Source organism: Podarcis filfolensis, assembly GCF_964270895.1.
Source record: "Podarcis filfolensis genome assembly, chromosome: 2".
NCBI classification, from domain to species: Eukaryota; Metazoa; Chordata; class Lepidosauria; order Squamata; family Lacertidae; genus Podarcis; species Podarcis filfolensis.
The window spans coordinates 79,568,623-79,588,530 of NC_139605.1; the positions used below are offsets into that span (position 1 = coordinate 79,568,623).

Here is a 19,908-nt window from a genome sequence, read left to right on the forward strand (position 1 = left end):
CCTGAGTCAGATTTTGTTGAGGGGGAGTAAAGTCTAGTAACATGAGTGAGACAAAAAACAAACAAAAAATTCTGTTGGTAGAACAAAATCTATAGATTTCTTGGGGTATTTTTTTGCCCCAGTCCTTGGCACTGAAACCTACAGCGCTACATGCATCCCATCATGTTACCATGCAAACAGCCTATGTACAACAGTCAGTTGATTTTCTTGAGACATATTTAGAGTTTTTGTGTACAGAAATAAACCTGTAAATTGTAAGTAACTGAAACTTGGGGGCATTTTTAACCATGGTGACATGGCAATGCCCTAGAAGGACTATGTTGCCTCTATGTAAATTCAGCAGTGAAAAGTGTACTGGGGTTGTAATTTAAGTCTTGAAGGTCTGGGTTAGTGTTCAGAATAGGAAATAGTGATCCTGCACCACAGCCACCATCTGGCGTGGGGAAGTTGGGAAAAACCAGGGGCTGCTGGTTCCTTTTCATCAGTAAATGAGGGCTCATGCAAGATGCCTTTGCAAACCTTCGTTCAAGGTCAAGAAAGGGCATGTGCTTTTTAGTTCTGCTGGTACCCAGGGAATTATCTGTTGAAGCTTGGCAGATGAAGTGTCTTCCACCACAACACTTCCAGGGAAGGGAGCAAGAATGTCTCGGCATGTCCACAGCAGATCCTGCTTTGAGTGGTGTGACAAGACTGGACCCACCATTATGCAGAGTGAGGAACCCAGCTCAGGAAACCACTTTAGGGTGTCACCAAGAGCAAAAAACTGTTAGATGTATCATTGTTATATTTTTACTCTCAGGGACAGGTGCTTGTGGGATTTTCTGCCTCAGGTGCCAAAATAACTTGGCCAGCTTTGACTAAGAGTGGGGAGTACCATTTGTTCTTCCACTTTGGGCAGAAAAATAGAGTGGATGTGTCTGGTCCAAGGTCCAGTTTAAAGATATAGAACCATAAGAAAAAGCATGAGGAGACTTGAAGTTGCCCAACAACAGTTTGCAGCACTTGGCCAACACAGGTCACCTGGTAACTATGGTGAGATGCATTTTTACTTAATTCTGCATCTATACATATAAATTAGTCATTTATTTTTTGGTGATGCACCTCTTTTCTGGTTATGTATAAGTAGCCACCCTACAGAAGAATGTATTGATGCCTCAAAGCACTGCATAAGTCACTGGTGAGGAAAAAGTAAGGAAAAAATGTATGCATTCTGAGAGGTAAGAGCAATTAATCTGTTGCTCTATTGATTGTTAGAGGACAACTACAGAAGCTATCAGAGCAAATTTGTATGCCATACTTAGCAGGGAGTAAGTATTACGTATATACTGCAAGTACTAGACTGTGATTTATGTTTCGTACAATATGGTGGGGAAACATACATTCAGTTTACAAACTCCAATATAAGCTAGAGGGAGTTTCGTTATGTAGCAAAATAAAATTGCAAGAAGATGCTTGAACCAACAATGAAAACAACCGCCGCCACACACCAGTTAATCTAGATATTGTATTTTTGCAACATACATTCATGCAAGAGAGATGCAATGGTAGCATGCAATCTAAAATTCAGGCTATGAACATTGGATTTAAAATAAAAGGCAGTGCATAAATCTCCATCGCATGCAGGATACTAAAAGGTGACCTTAGAGCCAGTCTAAGATAACAACAGCAGCAACAACAAACTTTATTACGGTCACAGGCCAGCATAAGATACAAACATGCGAATAAAAGAGGAGACGGATAAAAGCAAATAGTTAAAAGTGGTTATAGCTCACATAAACTTAATGCAGATAGAAACAAAAGACAAGGGGTTAAAAGAGACTACAGTTGTACCTTGGTTCTCAAATGCCTTGTGACTCAAATGTTTTGGCTCCCGAACACCGTGAACCCAGAAGTAAGTGCTCTGGTTTGTGAACTTTTTTTGGAAGCCAAACATCTGTCGTGGCTTCCGATTGAGTGCAGGAAGCTCCCGCAGCCAACCGGAAACCACTCCTCAGTTTTCAAACATTTTTGGAAATCGAACGGACTTCCAGAACGGATTCTGTTCGAGAACCAAGGTAAGACTGTATAAGGGAGGGAGGGTGAAACAGCACAGGTCTTGCATTATAGGCCTTCAGTTTAGGCCTGGTTTGTGACACAAACCATCCTTCTACGTGTAAGATCAAGTAGCTAGCATTTCTGTACTTCTTTTAGTGTGCTAAGTACCTCACAATCCTTATCTCATGTGACCTCATTGCTCCACCAGACTCCTCCCTCAACTGTAATCTGTCAGCAAGCATTCCATCAGCCTACTGAAGAGAACTGAATTCCAAGTCCTCTCCATCAAGGCCAGCAACTGTTGGCTGCTCCTCCCCTTGAATTGTTTCCATTCCAGCTGCTCATTACAAGCACACTTTAACAAAGAAACAGCGCTTGAGCTTTTGTTTTAACTCCTCCCTTCCAATTTCATTTTCCTTCATGCCATATGTTTTAGCTTGTAAGCCCGAGGGCAGGACCTGTCTTATTCAAGGGAACAGCATGTGGGGGAACTGCCGGGGTGATGGCCCCAGGCACATTTTTCTGGGGGGCTCTGCTCACACCACCCCGCCAGCCCTGTGAGGCTGGGATCTGATCTGAAGGATTTGTTGGGCTGGAACTATTCCTAACATTGCAAAGGAGCTCGGGGCTGGCAGGACGGCTTGAGAAGGATGCAACAGCCATGTGCCCTTCGATCCCAGCTGAGGAAAAAGAAAAAGAAAAATATGCCTTCTAAGAGGAAAGAGCAATCATTAAGGGACAACTAGAGAAACCATGAAGAAATGTGTGACGGGGGTGTGTGTGGCTCCTTAGGCTAGCCCAGCCAGTGCTGCAAGTAGAACCAGCAGACTCAGCATCCATGCATTGGGAGATTTGGAGTGGGTCAGAAGAAGCGTTTGGATTTGATATCCCGCTTTATCCCCTAAGGAGTCTCAAAGCGGCTCACAATCTCCTTTCCCTTCCTCCCCCACAACAGACACCCTGTGAGGTGAGTGGGGCTGAGAGGCTTCAGAGAAGTGTGACTAGCCCAAGGTCACCCAGCAGCTGCATGTGGAGGAGCGGGGACGCTAACCTGGTTCACCAGATTACGAGTCTACCGCTCCTAACCACTACACCACACTGGCTCTCAATGTGTACTGATGTAAGCATGTACAGTTCTTCCATGCTAAAGGGGCAAATTAGAACATTCTATGAGCAGTCTTACACAGGAATGCTACTATGCACATAAAAGTAGACACGTGGATAGTGAGGGTATGGCTGCCAAGCATTTGGCAGTGAGGGCAGGGTTAGCGCCAGGCATAGGCAAACTTGGCCCTCCAGCTGTTTTGGGACTACAACTCCCATCATCTCTGACCACTGGTCCTGTTAGCTAGGGATGATGGGAATTGTAGTCCCAAAACATCTGGAGGGCCAAGTTTGCCTATGCCTATGCTTATGCACCCATGTAATCTACACACACACACCACTGATACATATTCTTTTACAATGTGGATTAAGTCACCTGAACCCCCTTATTGCCACCAGGCAAAGCATATAATGGCTTTCTCTTCAAGCAGCAGAAATGTGTTTCCTATTTTACATCTGAATTATGCACACTCCCATTCCAGGAGCTACTACTAATGCTCCCAGCTTTTGTCCACGCTCCGTTTCTGTATTAGAAAATGTGCGGAGGTGACTGCATGCAAAATTATTTAATGACTTCCAAGAAAAGAAATGGAGAATTGCGTTTATCGTATTTTCATTAACTGTGCAGCCATTCTAATGTCTTTTACATTTTGAAGTGGGAACTTGCATCTAGTGCTAAAAAGAGAGAGAAAACTCTTAATTCCAAATGTCTAAGAAAGTGAATGAGTTTCAATAATATTAATATCAACTGAAAAGAAACCAATGACAAAAATAATAATCAATACTGGCCATGCATTCATGAGGATGATTTTTTTAAAAAAATAGTTTTTATCACAGATTTTCTTTGGTTTGTCTCTTTTTTCAGGTCATAGTCTCTTTGCTACAGATCAGTTACATTCAATGTGAGACATTAATATTGTATACAGTATATGGTTGGGAGAGAAGAGAGGGGGGTCATAAAACTTACATTCTTTTACTTAGCATATGTGGGGGGTTTTGGTGTCAGCATCACTCGAATAGGTTCTCTTTTTATTCATTTATTATATGATTTATTATATGATTTTTAATATATATAATTTGATTTTTCCTTTCTTTAAAAACAAACATTTGCTCCACTGAACAATTTCTTTTTTAAAAAAAGCAGTATTGTGTTTTTGAATGCTATGAATTTTTTTGCAGCATTTCTTATAATCTGCTTCCCAAGGGTAATCAGTCTGAATAAACAGGATTCAATTCAGAGAAACCCTAAAAGCATTTGTTTCTCTCTACTTTCCCCCAAATGTCCTCATCCTGCACCTGGAAGGTACTTTTGAAAGTTCCTTCTGGGAAACTTGCTGGTTGTTGGGAGAACAAGCTGCTTTTGAAACGGGAGCACTTAGAAGCTTCGCTGTACATTTGAAGTATGTCTCCATCTGGATCGATACATCAGAGAAGGAAAAAACTTCATTTGAACCAAAATGTGCTTACTTTATAGATCTAACTCTTCACTTCTCCCTCTCAGCAATGGCTGAAAACCAAAGTTTTCCCCCAGATGAATGTGCATATGGTGTGGGTGATTTGGTGCTGGTGGGGGTGTGTTATGCGAGAGAACTATCTATAGCAAAGATGAAAGAAGGAATGAGTAAATATGATCAAACATTGTGATATTGTATGATGGTGAGGGCAAAGAGTGAAAACTAAATGCAGAAAGAAGGTGAAATATTAAAAGAATGAAGTGAAAATGGGGAAAAGGGGGCTAGGAAAAGGGGAACAATAATAGTGCAGTGTCCCCTGTTTTTTTACCAGGATCCTACAGGAAATTGCTCTTTTCTGGAAGCAAGCAAATGCAAATTTTTATCATCCATGGTTTATTAGCATTTTCACAGTACAACAATAGAACAGTACAATCCCTTATTCCCCCTCCCTCCAACCTCATGCACTCTCTCTCTCTCTCTCTCTCTCTCTCTGTCTCTCTCTCTCTAGCTACAGTATTGTCATCTCTGTTGTTCAGTTTTTTTAGGATGCTACACAATGTTCAGGTTTGCATGCCCAATAAGGTTGAGGATAAATGAGTGCCACTGTTCTGCACTAGTCTTAGATCAGGCATAGGCAAACTCGGCCCTCCAGCTGTTTTGGGACTACAACTCCCATCATCCCTGACCACTGGTCCTGTTAGCTAGGGATGATGGGAGTTGTAGTCCCAAAACATCTGGAGTTTGCCTATGCCTGTCTTGGATTAACATCCATTAAGTTGGGGAAGTTTCCATTTCTGCATTGTGCCTCCCACTGCTTCCAGTTGTGGGTACTACTTGGTGAAGGATTCCTAAAATGCCCTCCAAATCTTTTGGAAGACTGACTTTTCATGTACTTTGTAGAGTAGAATGTTATCATTGGCTACTAGTTGCAAGAGGTCTTGTATCCAGTGTTCTGTACATGATATGGTTCAGGCTTTCCAGGGTTGAAGGATTATTCATTTTGCTACTAGTGTGGTTAAGTAGAACCATCCTTCCTGTCCTTTTGATAACCTCCACTTGGCAGGCATGTAGCCAATTATTGTGTTGACCCATCCACCCATAGCTTAGCTACCAACTCCTGAAAAAAGACTGGTTGCTTCCACACTAGCAATTGAGCCTGCAATTGCCATCCATTCTTCACACACTTTTTACTTAGGAATCAGATGGTGTGATTGTCAGCTAGCTGCAGTTCAGTTTTTTCTGTTGCCCTGTGTTTCATAGCCCTGATTTTGGAAGGGTGTGTGAATGTTTAAAATACACGTGCAGTGGTACCCTGCCCAAAGAAAACTGGAAACATTGAATGGAGGCTTTTCAGGTCTACAATGACTTTAAATCGAAGCTTCCTCCTTTGGAAGGAATATCTTCCTCTGCTCCTAACTGCTTCTTGTTCTGTGTAGGCCAGCATTACTGATTACGCGGGTGGAGCTGTGGTCTAAACCACTGAGCCTCTTGGGTTTGCCGATCAGAAGGTTGGCGGTTCAGATCCCCTGATGGGTTGAACTCCTGTTGCTCTGCCCCAGCTTCTGCCAACCTAGCAGTTCAAAAGCACGCCAGTGCAGGTAGATAAATAGGTACCACTGCGGCAGAAAGGTGATGAGTGCGGTACCCCATAGTCACCTTTGACTAGACTTAACCATCCAGGGGTCCTTTACCTTTAACTAATGAATTACTGATAATTAGGGGGCAGTTAAGGAGCAAGTTCCTGTTCTTCATCAGGATGGGAGCTTTCAATTACAGGTACTGGTTTCCTTTCATTAATAGTGAATAGCTCTAAAATACTTTACTAGTTTAGCCTATTTTCTCTTCACTACAGCCTCCTTATCCTATATACTTTTGGTTGAGAATTCAAAAGTCTCTTTGCAGGATAGATTGAATGAAAATTCTATACCAATAAAATATATATCAGTAGCATGAAGCTACAAATTTAGATATATAATAAGAATCTGCTGTACTGATTGGCCATTAGGTTAAGACATTAAATTACCCTTGGGGTGTACTGTATTGTAAGTGTCAGAAATTCTTGAGTTAGAAGTTTTATTGATATGTATCCATAAATGGCAAGGCACAAGGTTGAAGATGGTCAATATGCTTGATTGTTCTTGGAATGCAAATATCAGAATGTTCTAATATTTCCTATTGGCCTTCTGCAATCTAAGAATTACAAGTGAATTGCAAGCTGGCATGCACTCTAACAAATACTCTTCATAGATAATTTCAGATATTTGGGTGTTTATTAATAAGGGATTAGGATTAATGATAATGTTGGATATTTTTCATCTTGGGGGAAGGGATCTAGCAACATCTGTCAAAGGGATGCTTCAAACATGCACAGTACAAGGAACTGCAAATGCCATTGAATCTTTAAAGTTAGTCACTCCTCTCTCCAGCTGCCATTGTTCTCACCCTTGTCCAGTCTCTCTGCTCTCACTATCTTGGTGCCATTGTCTCATCTGCCTCAACATCACAGTCGGCAAGAGCCCTGCCCATGGTGACATCCATTTTGATGGTGTCACTGAGAAAATGCCCAGCTTTGCCAATGCAGCTAATGCTAAAGAGGGCTGTGGAGACAGTGGAATGTAATAGAAACATTTCAATGAATGATACATATATATCACGGCTATCTGAGTACTTTAAAAATGACAAGAGATGAAAGGAATGCAGGGGGTGTGGGAACAGACATATATTCTTTTGCCTGGGTATCTCTCCATTTTATTTTCAGACACTGTCAAACAAGACCATTCTGAACAAGGATGAATGTGTCATTCTCATTAATTCACCTACCAGACACTTTTATATTTAGCAAGACTTGTCAAGTTCACATTATGCTAAAAGACTGGGCAACTGGAACAGCAATTTAGTTGTTAATCCTCAATCTGCCAGAGAGTACAGACTTTTGCTTATATCTGAAGATATTCTGATGCAGCTTAGTAAAAACCTCATATGACCAGAATACACTATTTATATTGTAAAAACTATGGCGTGCATACATGTGCCTATACACTACAAAAACAAAGTCTCATCTGCTGCCTGCCTCTTAAAATGCTCCCTGAAAATAGTAGCTGGTGGGCCCTGGTTCGTTCTCTTACACCCTCTTTCTCTCACTGAATTGTTTGGGAGGGAGGAGAGAACAAAAATAAGGAAGACCAAGATATACACAGCAGAGGCTTTGGTGCAGGCAAAAGGCCCCAGATTCAATCCCTACCATCTCTGGGTAGGGCTGGGAAAGTCTCCTGTCTGAAACCTTAGAGAGCCACTGCCAGTCAGTTCGCTGTATCCAGTGTTGTGTGAGTGGCTTTTACACTGGGACAATGGAACTTCCCTTCTCTTCTTCCCCCTATCCCCAAATCTGCTCTGTAGGACCCCCAACCCTCTGGAGCAGATTTTGAGGATGTCTGAGGAGGTATAAGGGAGAGAAAGGGGAAGTTCTGCTGCAGGAGTGGAACAGCAATGTAGCATACAACCCCCCCTCTCTCTGTGTATATATAGATATAGATGATATAGATATAGATATATAGATATATAGATATATAGATATATAGATATATAGATATATAGATATATAGATATAGATATGAAGCACTGATATCCTACCCTACATAATGTCTATCCCAGAGCAGTTTTCAGTACTACTCAAACAGAACCAAGCAACCAAACATGTGCTAGCTAAATTAAAATTAATAAACAGCACAATTTGTCATCATCATCATCACTGAAAGGTAAAAATTAAGGCAAAGCCCATCCATTGTTCTCCAAACACAATGAACAAAGAACAGGATGAGGAAGGTGTGGGGCAATAAGTAACTGAATAGATAAAATTAAATGCTGCCTTACACCTTACTAGTAAATGGCAGGTACATTGAAAGGAATGTAGAAAGCTGCCTTATATAAGCCAGACCATTGGTCCATCTGTTGGCATGAGCCTTTGCTATCTCTACCTGGAGATGCCAGAGAGAGAAAGTGAGACCTTCATTTAAAGCAGATGCTCTTCGTGACTGTTTAATTCTCTCAGTGAAGGTCCCCTCTCACTGAAACTGTGGCAACTGGGATGTCATTCATGAGCTTGCCCCTGCCTGTTATCCATCACTGCTTTTTAATTTAGAATGGGCAGGAGGTGAGGTTGAGCAACCACATAGAGTAAGAACTTGAAAATATACATTCAAAAGCAGATATGGTTAGAAAGCATTATATTCTTGTGACCAGGTGTACCTGTATATTTCTTCAAAATGAATAACACTGAATATAGTTTCCAGACATGTAGAGAATACTGAGCTAGCTGAGTCAATGGCCAACTCAGTTTAAGGCAGTTTTTGCTGTTACAGGAGTGTCTTCCCTACTGCAGGTGTGCACAGTCATTCTCACATCCATTACCGGAATATAGGCCTGCGCCAAGCTGTCTTCTTGCTTAAGAAACACACGTCTTTACCTTAAAAGTCCTAAACTGCCTGAGACCTTGTTACTTTCTTCTGTATGTAACCTTCAGTGCACAGAGATCAGCCCAAGAGAACCTGGACCATATCTAACATTTGAATGCAAGAGGCAAGTCCTTTTCTATCCTGGCACTATACAATTCCCTCCATGGAGAAACCCACCTGACTCAACCACAGCTCACTTTTTTGCATGCTGAAGAACTGGACCTTTTGGAGATGTTGGTTTGCTTTTGTGACTGCTGCTATAAAGAAAGACAATGTATCCTTAAAAAAAAGAACTTCTGTGCATAAATCCCTTCAATCTTCTCTTTAAAACACCCAGGGAGGAGTGAGATGGAGTCAATGTTACCTGTGTTCCCATTCAGAAATAGACATAGGAAAAGGAAAATGTCTAGAAAACGTCTAGAAATGGAGGGTGTCTTAGACCTACCCATAGATGTAACATTTGTGTAAATCATAGTTCCTCCAACGAGCTTACATCTTATCATGTCGCTTCAGAAATAAGTTCCATCCCAGCCAACCCCATGGGCATAGCCAAGATTTATTTATTGGGGGGGGGGCAGGCTTTAATGCAAAAAGTGGTCATTAAAAAGGTAGAAAACAAATGAAAGCAGGGCACTTTAATTCATCACCTCAGATAATCACATTCCAAAGAAACCCTTCAGAAATATTTCTCAACAATAGGATCATTTATGTGAACAATGGTAAGAAGTACAATTGGTATAATTTTCTCAAATCCCATTTGGTTCTTTGTTAATATGACACATGAATCTGATCTTCAGTGAGCAGTTGCTAAAGTTCAAACCCCAAAAGTTTGAGGATTCCTCATAGCTCTGGCAAGTTTGGTCAAGTGATGAGGTGCTGTCAAGAGAGGCTAGTGCTTGAACTGGGAGGCTTTGCGGTGAGCCACCGAACTGCATGTTGAAACCTCTGCATTGACAGTTTAGCATTCCTGGGCTGACTCTGCCCACCCATATTGGCTGTTGGATCCTCCTGGATGGGAACAAGTGTAAGAGGACTTCCTTGCCTGAACAGCAATGGTGTTTTGTTTTCAAACTCTGGCACATCCCTGTATTTTTTAGTTGTCCTGGTCCTGACTTCTGGCTTCCTTCTCAATCCTGGCTCATTTGTCCTTTGGTTCTAACTACTGGCTTGTTCCATTGCTCCAGGTTCCCATTTTATGGACACCCCAGGCTGCTTCCCACAGGCCAATCCTGACAGGTGCCAAAGGGAGACATAGTGTCATCTACACATAGCACATATGAAGAAGATTTTAAAGCCTATGCATACATATTATTTATGCAAGTATGACTTGCTCCTGTGATCCATTCATTTCTGTTTCTGGTTAAGATTGTGCTGTAACTGACTAACTTTCACTTTCATGATACTGCTTCAATTCTGATTATATGGGACTATTTTAGTTACATGCAAATTGGTATATGCTATTATAATAATGGCTTGTATCAGAGCCAGACCCTTTCTTTAAATCTCACCACATTGACACTGAAGAATATCCCTGATGTTGTGTAGAGTTTAGTTCAACTTACAGAACTGCCAAAGAAATTTAACCAATGTAAGAAAGGCAGTTGCGCCGAGTATAGGATCACAGTCTTACATTCTGTTCTACAACCTGTGCATTAGGAGCAAATTTGGGTTGCTATCCTCCACACATTTAGATCTAATTAATAGGTTGCCATTGTGGCATGCAAACCACTTGCAAGAAGATTGTACCCATGCTGCAGCATCACACACATACACATAAATCACATGGAACAGGTGAAAAGGGCAGGCTGGTGACTCTGGCATAGGAAGTAATCACATCATATGTCAGTCCCATGTGATTCTCATATAATTCACACTCGTGTGGTATGAGTAAGACAAAGGACCCACAACTGTGGTTGCCAGGTGGACAGCAGTGACTACAATCTCTTTTTGCCAACTATCTGCCCCTGTTAGCCCAGTGCAAACCTTCCTTACATTCTCTGTGCATCTCAGAGAAATTGGGGGCGAGGAAAAGCACCAAGCATCATGATGGAAGCAACACAGTGGCTCCCCCATCCTTTCTGGTACTAGTAGAGAACTTTGGGTTGAGAAGGGGCTCAACCTTCTTGCCAAGATTTGGAGACACTTTGAAGCAAAGAAACAAATGCCCCTGCTTCCCAGTGCCTACAGCACACGGTGTGAAGTGAGACAATAACTCCTCTACACATGTGAGAGGGATCCGGAGGTGGTCATGGAGCAGGAGGACCATGGCTTCAGGGGAGGAATAGCCTTGCCAGTGTATGCCACCTTTTGCTTTGTCTAAACAGTTGGATGAATGCTCCTTCAGATGAGTGGCACAGCAGGTGAGTGGCTCGGCTTTCAAAAAGAAATTTAGAAATTAAACATTTAAAAGGTACTTGAAGCAGTACTGACATCAATGGAAGAGTCATGTCGCTTATAGTTACCAATGTCACATGCAGTTTTAGTGGTGCCCATGGCACTAATCCAGTCCATTACAATAGAGGTTTTCAACAAGGTGGGCAGAAATCAAATTTTCCTAGGCACAAAACATTACCATTTTAACTTTAAGAGGTAAGCTCTGCAACTGAAACACTAACTTAAGGAAAGGCAATTATAACTCTACGTCAAAAATCACACACACACACACACACACCCACACACACCATGTTCCCACAGAACTAAAAAAAATTGCATTACTTTCACAAAAGTTATATAGAACTTTTGAGTACTAAAGCTGCAATTCAAGGGGCGCTGGCTGGATATCTTTAGGATTTGGTGCAAGTTCCCTACACTAGTGGATTGTAGCAATATGCCACCACCTGGGGATCTGACACCATGGCAAAGTCAAGGGTATTCTGCTGTAATGTTATGTTGAAGTATCCCCATCACTGGAGGGGCTGAAGATGGAGTGTACAGGGACATGTCGAGGGAGGAGCAGGCTTAGCTTGAATGCTAAAGGCCAGAATCTGTTCCCAGGCCCCGTGCAAGTCTAAAATTATGTAGACAAATGCACAGTATAATATGAATGAAAAAACTTCCATTGAACTCAGTGGAGAGTCGAAAAACATAGCCCCCAAAGCCAGTTTCCCACACTCTGATACCAACAAAGGCTATGATCCTTCCTGGCTAACTGCACTCAATCACAGCACCCCCACAGCAATAGTCAACCCCTGGTAGGGAGCCGATCACTCAGACGAGAGGGTGCATGACCTAAGCCTCATATTTTGCACTCTTAAAGTACACAGGGGAAACTTTGAAGAGGATGGGCAGTTTGCATAAACATCCTGACCTCAAAACAAAGGTAGAAAGAGCAAATTACTAGCACTTCTTTTCTCATGGTCCCTTTACTTCACAAGGTTTATTGGAAGACTGCTTCTGACCTCTACACACAAACATCCAATAGAATCCTGAGTGCTATCCCTGGAATTGAGGACAAGGTAAACACAGACTGAATCCATGCTTTGAATTATGACTGTTGCAACTGTTTCCCATGACTTTCCCCATCAGAACCACCAATTTAAAATAATAAAAATCTGTGTTGGCTAACCATTGCTTCCTTCCTTAACAGTAGCTTCCTTCGTGGCAATAGCTGAAAGAGTTGCCAGGCTCCCAATCCATTTCTGAGTGTTGGTGTGTTGCCCTCTAAAATTTGAAACTTGGATACCTGAAGTTATGCCTATTCCCATATCAACCTTCCAGTTTACTGAGATAATCATCTGAGGGCCATTAGGTAGGTGCCTTGACTGGGTGAGGTGGGGCAGATGGAGACTGGGGAGGAGAGGAACCCTTCTCAAGTGCAGGGGACAACTCCCTCCCCAAAAAGGCTCACCTGGCACCTACATTCATGTATTTTAGACCTTTAACAATGAAAAGCAAATCTAGAATGGTAATATGACAAAACTATAGCTTTCTGCTCATTATGTTTGTGTTTTAACACCTTTTTTTAAAAAAAATGTACCTAACACTGTGCAGACATGCTGTGAAGTTTCAAAGGGAAATTGCAAATGGCTACCTCATTTGCCAAGGTGACAGGACCAGGGAGAACAATTTTCATACACATTTGTGCTGTTTTGTTTTGCTAAAGCATATTTCAGAACCCCATGGGGAAGGAATCCTAGCAACCCTTAAGATTTGTACAGTTTCATTTCCCCCATGAATGAAATTGATGGTGGCCTCAGTGTGAGGCCTAGTTCTCAGATATGGCGGATTTCAGATTTGTATGGGTCAAAAACAGGGTTCCTTCCCGATGTGGTTGACCTCCCATGATACCTGGCCAGCATGGGCAATGGTAAGGTTGGCAGGAATTGTAGCTTACAAACATCTGGCCATTACATTGACTACCTCTGTCAGGAGGACAGATGGAATAAGTTTGAAATGTCTGCAGAAACAGCCATCACACCTTCATTTCATTAATATGTTTCAGTAACAGGCAAGATGGAACTCTTGAGCTCACCCACCTGCATTTTCAAACATGGAAAAGGGGAGAGAAAAAGAGAGGAAGGAGGGGGAAATAGCACTAGACACCCTAAAGCAGGGTTAGGCAACCTAAGGCCCAGGGGCTGGATGTGGCCCAATCACCTTCTCAATCTGGCCCGCAGACGGTCCGGGAATCAGTGTTTTTTTACATGAGTAGAATGTGTCCTTTTATTTAAAATGAATCTCTGGGTTATTTGTAGGGCCTGCCTGGTGTTTTTACATGAGTAGAACGTGTGCTTTTATTTAAAATGCATCTCTGGGTTATTGGTGGGGCATAGGAATTCGTTCATTTTTTACCCCAAAATATAGTCCGGCCCACCATATGGTCTGAGGGACAGTGGACCAGCCCCCTGCTGAAAAAGGTTGCTGACCCCTGCCCTAAAGGAAACAAACATGGGCCTCCAAACCAAAAGATAGACCACAGCAAGGGTGCCAACTTGAATAAAATATTGTGGGGGCCCAGGTAAGCCCTGCCCCACATAATTGATCACATGATGATCACACACGTAATTTGACTGGGAATACCCATCAACTGTGTGGGGACCTGGCCCCCTCTAATATTTTATTGTGGTGGGCAAAGCTTTCATGACCCCTAGGAGTTGGCTCCTATGGACCACAATGTTGGTTTATGGCCCTGATACCTGAATATCCCTGCTTGAAATATAATACTTTAGGAAACCAAACACAAGATTATAAACACTTCTTGTTTTTACAAAAACATAAGTTCCCCTCCACCAAATCTGTCCCATTGTTGAATTTATTACTAATGTTCCCATTTCTATTTCAGGTTTTCCCACGTTTTAAGAGGATGCAAATGAGCAAAGTAAAACAAGACTTGTTAAGCATGTTATTTTTAAGACTCCCCACCTTCCCCTATCTAGAAGTTGAAATGAAAAAAAAAAATTAGTTCTGGAGCAGCACGTTGTGAGCTTGGCCATTTCTCCAAGCATCACGCTGGTTCTGTTCTTCAATATGGCAGGTAAAGGGGAAGGGAAGCCAGCCAGAGAAGAACGTAAAGCATTGCCTCTGCTCTCCTGTTGCCAAAGGGGAGGAGGCGCCTCTTTGCCTTCATGCACCCACGGAAATCGAGCTTGTGTCACTACCACGGAAAGCAGTCGGGGGCATGAATGGCTGAACAGTTGGCAATGGTTTGCTACTTTGGGATGCAAACCTGCTATAAAACGCACAAAATCTCAAAACGCCTCGTTCAGCAGCCCAGTGCTTATGCACCACAGGAACCATCGTTTCCTATTCCATCCCCCACAGCATCCTTTCTCTACAACCTATTTTCTTACGTACCATGACGTTCAGTGCACAGAAAACACACATATGCATATGTAATCACACAGCTCGCATGTATAGTGCAGCTGACGGCGCCCCTGCGAAAGCGATACACCCATTGCAACGTCAGTGTAAATATTTGCCGAAGAGAGCAATAAACTGTCACCGGGCGAGAGGGAGATGCTGGCTTCTGCATGCCATCACTCCCGGCTCCGGGGAACGGGGAGCCTTGCCAGGCAGGGACAGCATTTTTTGGCGAGTGTGGGGGTCTGTGAGCCGCCCTTCGGCCCAGCAGGGGGATGGGGAACCACGCCAGCGCAGAGCACTACCCAGAAGAATGCCCAAAACCCAAACCACCCAGCCCCGCCGCTATGGCTGCCCATTCGAGAAGCTGCCCGTGCTGCCCTCCCCATTAGGCTCTCCCGTGCCATTCCTTGCGCGGAAGCAGCCGATAAACTGCAGGGAGGGAGGGGGAACCTTCATGGGAATGACGCCTCTCTCCCCACCCCAGATCTCACCGAACCCCCCCCCCCCGCGCGCCCGCTTAAATCCACGCTGAGGGCCCTGGATTCCCAGCGCAGCAAAGCCGAAAAGAATATGTTCATCGTGATGGTTGGGAATAGATCTAGAAAGGGGGGGGGCAATGGAAAACGCAGGGGTTCCTCTGCAGCCCTGTGCATTTATAATCGGCATCTTCTTCCCCCCTCCCCCTCCATCACCCCCACCCCCACCCCAACAGCCTACCCCCAGCCCGCGGTAGCAAACAGAAAGCACAGCTTACCCCTGGATGAGCGAAAAGAGGAGCAGCGCCCGCACCATCATTTTGAGAGGAGACGCTGCATCCAGCACTGAAAGGCTGCCTTGGCTGGGCGGATTTCGAGGACTCATCCTCTCCCTCTTTCTCTCTCTCCCCTTCTCTCTCTCTCTCTCTCTTCCTCTCCCCCCCTCAACCCCACAGACTTTCCCGCCCCCTTTTTCCTCTCGGTTGCCGACGGATCCGTCCCCTTCTTTATTTAGTGATCTGTAGGGGTGGGGGTGATGGCGAGGCCCCCCTCCCTCCTGTTACCAGGTCCCGCCAGTAGGATGATACATTGCGCTCGCTCGCTCGCTCTCGCTCTTTCCCAGCTGCTGAATTAATATTCGGTGATTTGCTATCGGGGGAGGGTGGGGGGGAGAGAGATATAAAAATCAGATCCTCGCGAACCCCTTGGCGGATCCAAGCATCTGCTACGGCTAGCGCAACAACAGCAGCTTCCAAATTTAGAGAATTGGGAGAAAGGGGTCGAGGTGAGGGGGGGAGGGAGGCGAGGATCACACGTACACACACTACTGGAGCAAGCAAAGGGGGAGGAAGGAGAAGAAGAATCCCACACAATCCATCACAGAGAGGGGGCTGGGGAGATGCGCTGGGGGGGGCACAGGAAGGATTGCGCGCAGTGGGAGGGGGCGCGAGAGCGCAAGAAAAGCTTCTGCCTCGATGCAGATTAAGTCGGAGGTCAAAGTGGAAACGACGCATACGGGGCTGGTGCGGATATTGCTGCTGCCTCCGCCGCTGCTGCAGCGGAGATCAACACATGCGTGGTGCCAAGCGAGCTTTCTTTCTTTCTCCTCCTAAACGCCTTTGGTTGCACGTGCGCGAGGCTGCATCTGGGAGCCGCGAGAGAGTTGCAACCGCGATTCCCAAAGCGAGCACCTTTACCCGCTTCTGCTGACCGCCTTCGGTTGAAAGAGGAGAGAGGGCCGATTTGCCAAGCAAAGACGCGCACAGCATGCTACTAAGCATTCTGTTGCAAGAAGGATGGATGGATGGTGCTGATGGTGGCGGTTGCTAAGCAACCCGGGCACTTGGGGAGAGGAGGGAAGCATTGGGAAGGGGATCAGGCTATAAGGGGTGGGGTGGGGGTTTCGGGTGCAGGGCCGAGCCAGCGAGAAACGGTTGACCCAGGGATCTCATCTTCCCCATCCTTCTAATCGTCAGCATCTTAAAAATCACTCGAACGACGTGTTCTGAAATAATGACACGGAACAGGAGCTTTGCGAAGTTGAGGGAACAGGGTCACCTGCCCCAGGTTCCACAAAGACAGGACTCCGGGAAAGAAGAAGAAGAAGAAGAAGAAGAAGAAGAAGAAGAAGAAGAAGAAGAAGAAGAAGAAGAAGAGGAGGAGGAGATTTGTGATCTAGTCACATGGTTTTAGACAGGGTCAAACTATGGGATGTTTTCTTTGCAGTTTAGATGAAAAGGGAAGATGGGAAGATGGAAGCCTGATGCCAACTTGCTGATAGGCTTGGTAAGAGCAGTTGGCCAAGTAGGGTGGCATTTGTTGGTGCTTGCAGCCTGACACAGTGAAGCACATTCAGATACTGGGTGCTGGTGGTGGTCCAGAAGAAAATAAGAAACTGAATGCTGGCCAGCCACTCCTGATTGGGCAGGAAGGTGTTGTTGTTGTTGTTGTTGTTGTGCTACAGCTTCAGAGCTAACTCCTCCTTGTAAAACAGGAAGAATATAAAGAACTTGGAATGTTAATAGTAATATGCCTAAGTGCTGATTAACTCTAGAAAGCCTCACCTCAAAAAGGCTATGGAAGAGTTGGGCAAGGTTAAGAAAAATGCAACCCAAATGATCCAGGGAATGGAGGAAAGGTGGCAGCATTTGCGACTTTTTAGTTAAGATAAAAGGTGAGTAAGGGGCGACATGGTAGAAATTTATAAAATCATGCAAGGCATGAAAAAAGTGGATGAGAAAAGCTTTCATCTCTTTCCTCCTCTCAGCACTAGAACATGTGGAATGTTGGAAGATTCAGGACAGATAAGAGAAAGCACTTTAAGAGGGTATAGTTAAACTATGGAACTCCCACAGAAGGAAGTATAGACACCAACTTTGAAAGAGGATGAGAATAAACCTATCAATGGCTACTCGCCAAGAGGACTATGCTTTCCTCCATGGCTGGAGGCAGTAAGCTTTTGAATACCAGTTCTGGAAATTACAGGAGGAGAAAAGTTTCCCACAACCATCTGGCTGGCCACTGTGAGAATAGGATGTTGCACTAGATGGACCATCAGCCTGACCCAGCAGGCTCTTCTTACATCTGTATGTTCCCAAAGCTGCAAATTTACCTTCATGCAGCAAGGGTACCTCTGCAATGACTGCTAGTAGTTACCAAACCAGTAGCATGCTAGGTGTTCTGTAGAACACACAAGTGATATTCTTCACTCCTAAGTAGTATTACATATACTCCAACTTAAACATTACCCCAATGTTATATTCCGTAGATGTGAACTAAGGATTAAATCCTTTGACTCACAAACAAACAAAACAGGAAGAGGGAAAACAAAATGAGAAGACGGTGCTAGAAAAAGGAATAGCGAAGCAAAGATGGCCAGTCAGTGGTATACAAGCGGAAATGATTCAAGTATATGCCAGAAAATTTAGGTTTACACATTTAGAACCCTAGTGCAACAAATTCAGTTTTAAAGAGCAAAAGCCTTCCTGCAATTAAGAAAGTAATGGGGAAATTGCAATGAAAGGTGTGGGGTGACTGAATAAATAATGGAATAAATAATCAGGATATATACTTAGAAAAAAGGTCATCTGAAAGAGATCATTGGGAACAGCCTTTGTCAACTCTCTGGGGAGCAACAGGGTCCAGCCACCCTGGAAAACCAACCTGCTCAACAACTTGCCTGAAGGTGAACCAAAAGGATTTCACTTTGCACTGCTCTAAGGGTGTGTTCCCCTTTCACAAGGGGCATCAGCAAGCTCGGGTGGCAATTAAAAAAGAATCCTTTCGCTAATCCATTTGACTTCAGAGTGGGGGAAAGGAGAGGTCCCAGAGGATGTATATTACAGCTTTTAGTGCTACTGAGGCATTGTTTTTCCTCAATTATCTGGAAGTAGAATTAAAACAGTGGCCCCTGATCACTCTTAATGTAATGCTATATTAACTAGCAGTGTCCTTCCCCATGGCCAAGATCTTTCTACAATGTCTACTACCAAGTAAGTTTCATTTAGCAAAGGTTCTTCCAAAGGCTAATTGAAATCTTCCAGTTTGCAAGTTTAGCCAGTTTTATTGCTTCCCCAGTCAGAGAGGCTGGGAGATTAGTACCAAATTGCACTATTTCACTATAATAGGAGGGAAAGGGGGGCGGGAATAATAGACAGCAACAAGTAATTTAATACCACCCCATGAGGGCCCAAACCTGACTAAATCAGGAACCATTTAGGAGCAATTCAGCACCGATTTCCTACCTGTGCAGACCAGGAAAGCAATGAATGAATCGATTTATTTCAGAAACTGACCAGAGTGAGAAAAGCAATGAAATGGACTGAACCTGCAAAAAAGAACTAGCTTCTCTTAAAAGCCTTAATAGTGTGTTACCAGTTAACACTGGACAGACATTTGCTACAATTCTGTTATATTACGAAGCAGGGTGGGGATCCTAGCGAAACACAGAACACAGAAAACACTGGCATCAAGCAGTTTGACATGACATTGGTCACTTCCACATTTCAGCTCTTTTGCATAGATCTCTCCCCCATTCAGGTACATGTTTGTTTATGTCCCTGATGCAATAAAGTGCACCTCCATAACCTCCTCTCCCCCTTCAAAGAAAGTGGATAGATTGCAGTAAATAGCAGCAGCAGCACTACAACACTCTTGCACAAAAATACATTTTTTAAAAACTCAGCTTTCTGTAGCATGAGAAATTATGGAGAAGTGCACCAGAAAGTGTGGGGTGACAGAGCCTTGATTGCAATAACATGCAATCTCTATGCAAATTTTGTACAAACAAGTGAAGGCAAATGTTCCAGAAGTAGGCATCTGCAAATAGACATTGTGTGGATTCTCAGTGAAATGTAAGTGAACAAGGGTTGGCAGTTCCAGAGAACAAGGCAAGTGAGAAAACAACCTTGACTGGCAAGCAAGGAAACTACTAAGCAAGGTGCACTTTTGCTCTGGACTGCAAGCTATTTCCTTCTCAAACTACCCCCTATTTCCATAACAGGCCATGAACTGGCTTCGTAATGAAGGAAGGCAACAGATCTCTCTTTTATTACTCAGCAAATCTCTGACAAGATTAGTGGTCCTCAG

At 43.8% G+C, this 19,908-nt stretch overlaps 1 protein-coding gene across 2 annotated transcripts in view; it reads right to left on the reverse strand.

The window, feature by feature from the left end:
- GABRG2 (gamma-aminobutyric acid type A receptor subunit gamma2) overlaps positions 1 to 15,969 on the reverse strand; it is a 60,435-nt gene extending 44,466 nt beyond the window's left edge. For both annotated transcript variants that reach the window (XM_083597237.1, XM_083597236.1), the window contains exon 1: positions 15,600 to 15,969. In XM_083597237.1, the coding sequence (XP_083453363.1) occupies positions 15,600 to 15,706 (107 nt within the window). In that variant the 5' untranslated portion in view covers positions 15,707 to 15,969. The remainder of the gene's footprint in view (positions 1 to 15,599) is intronic.
- Positions 15,970 to 19,908: the final 3,939 nt, after the last annotated feature.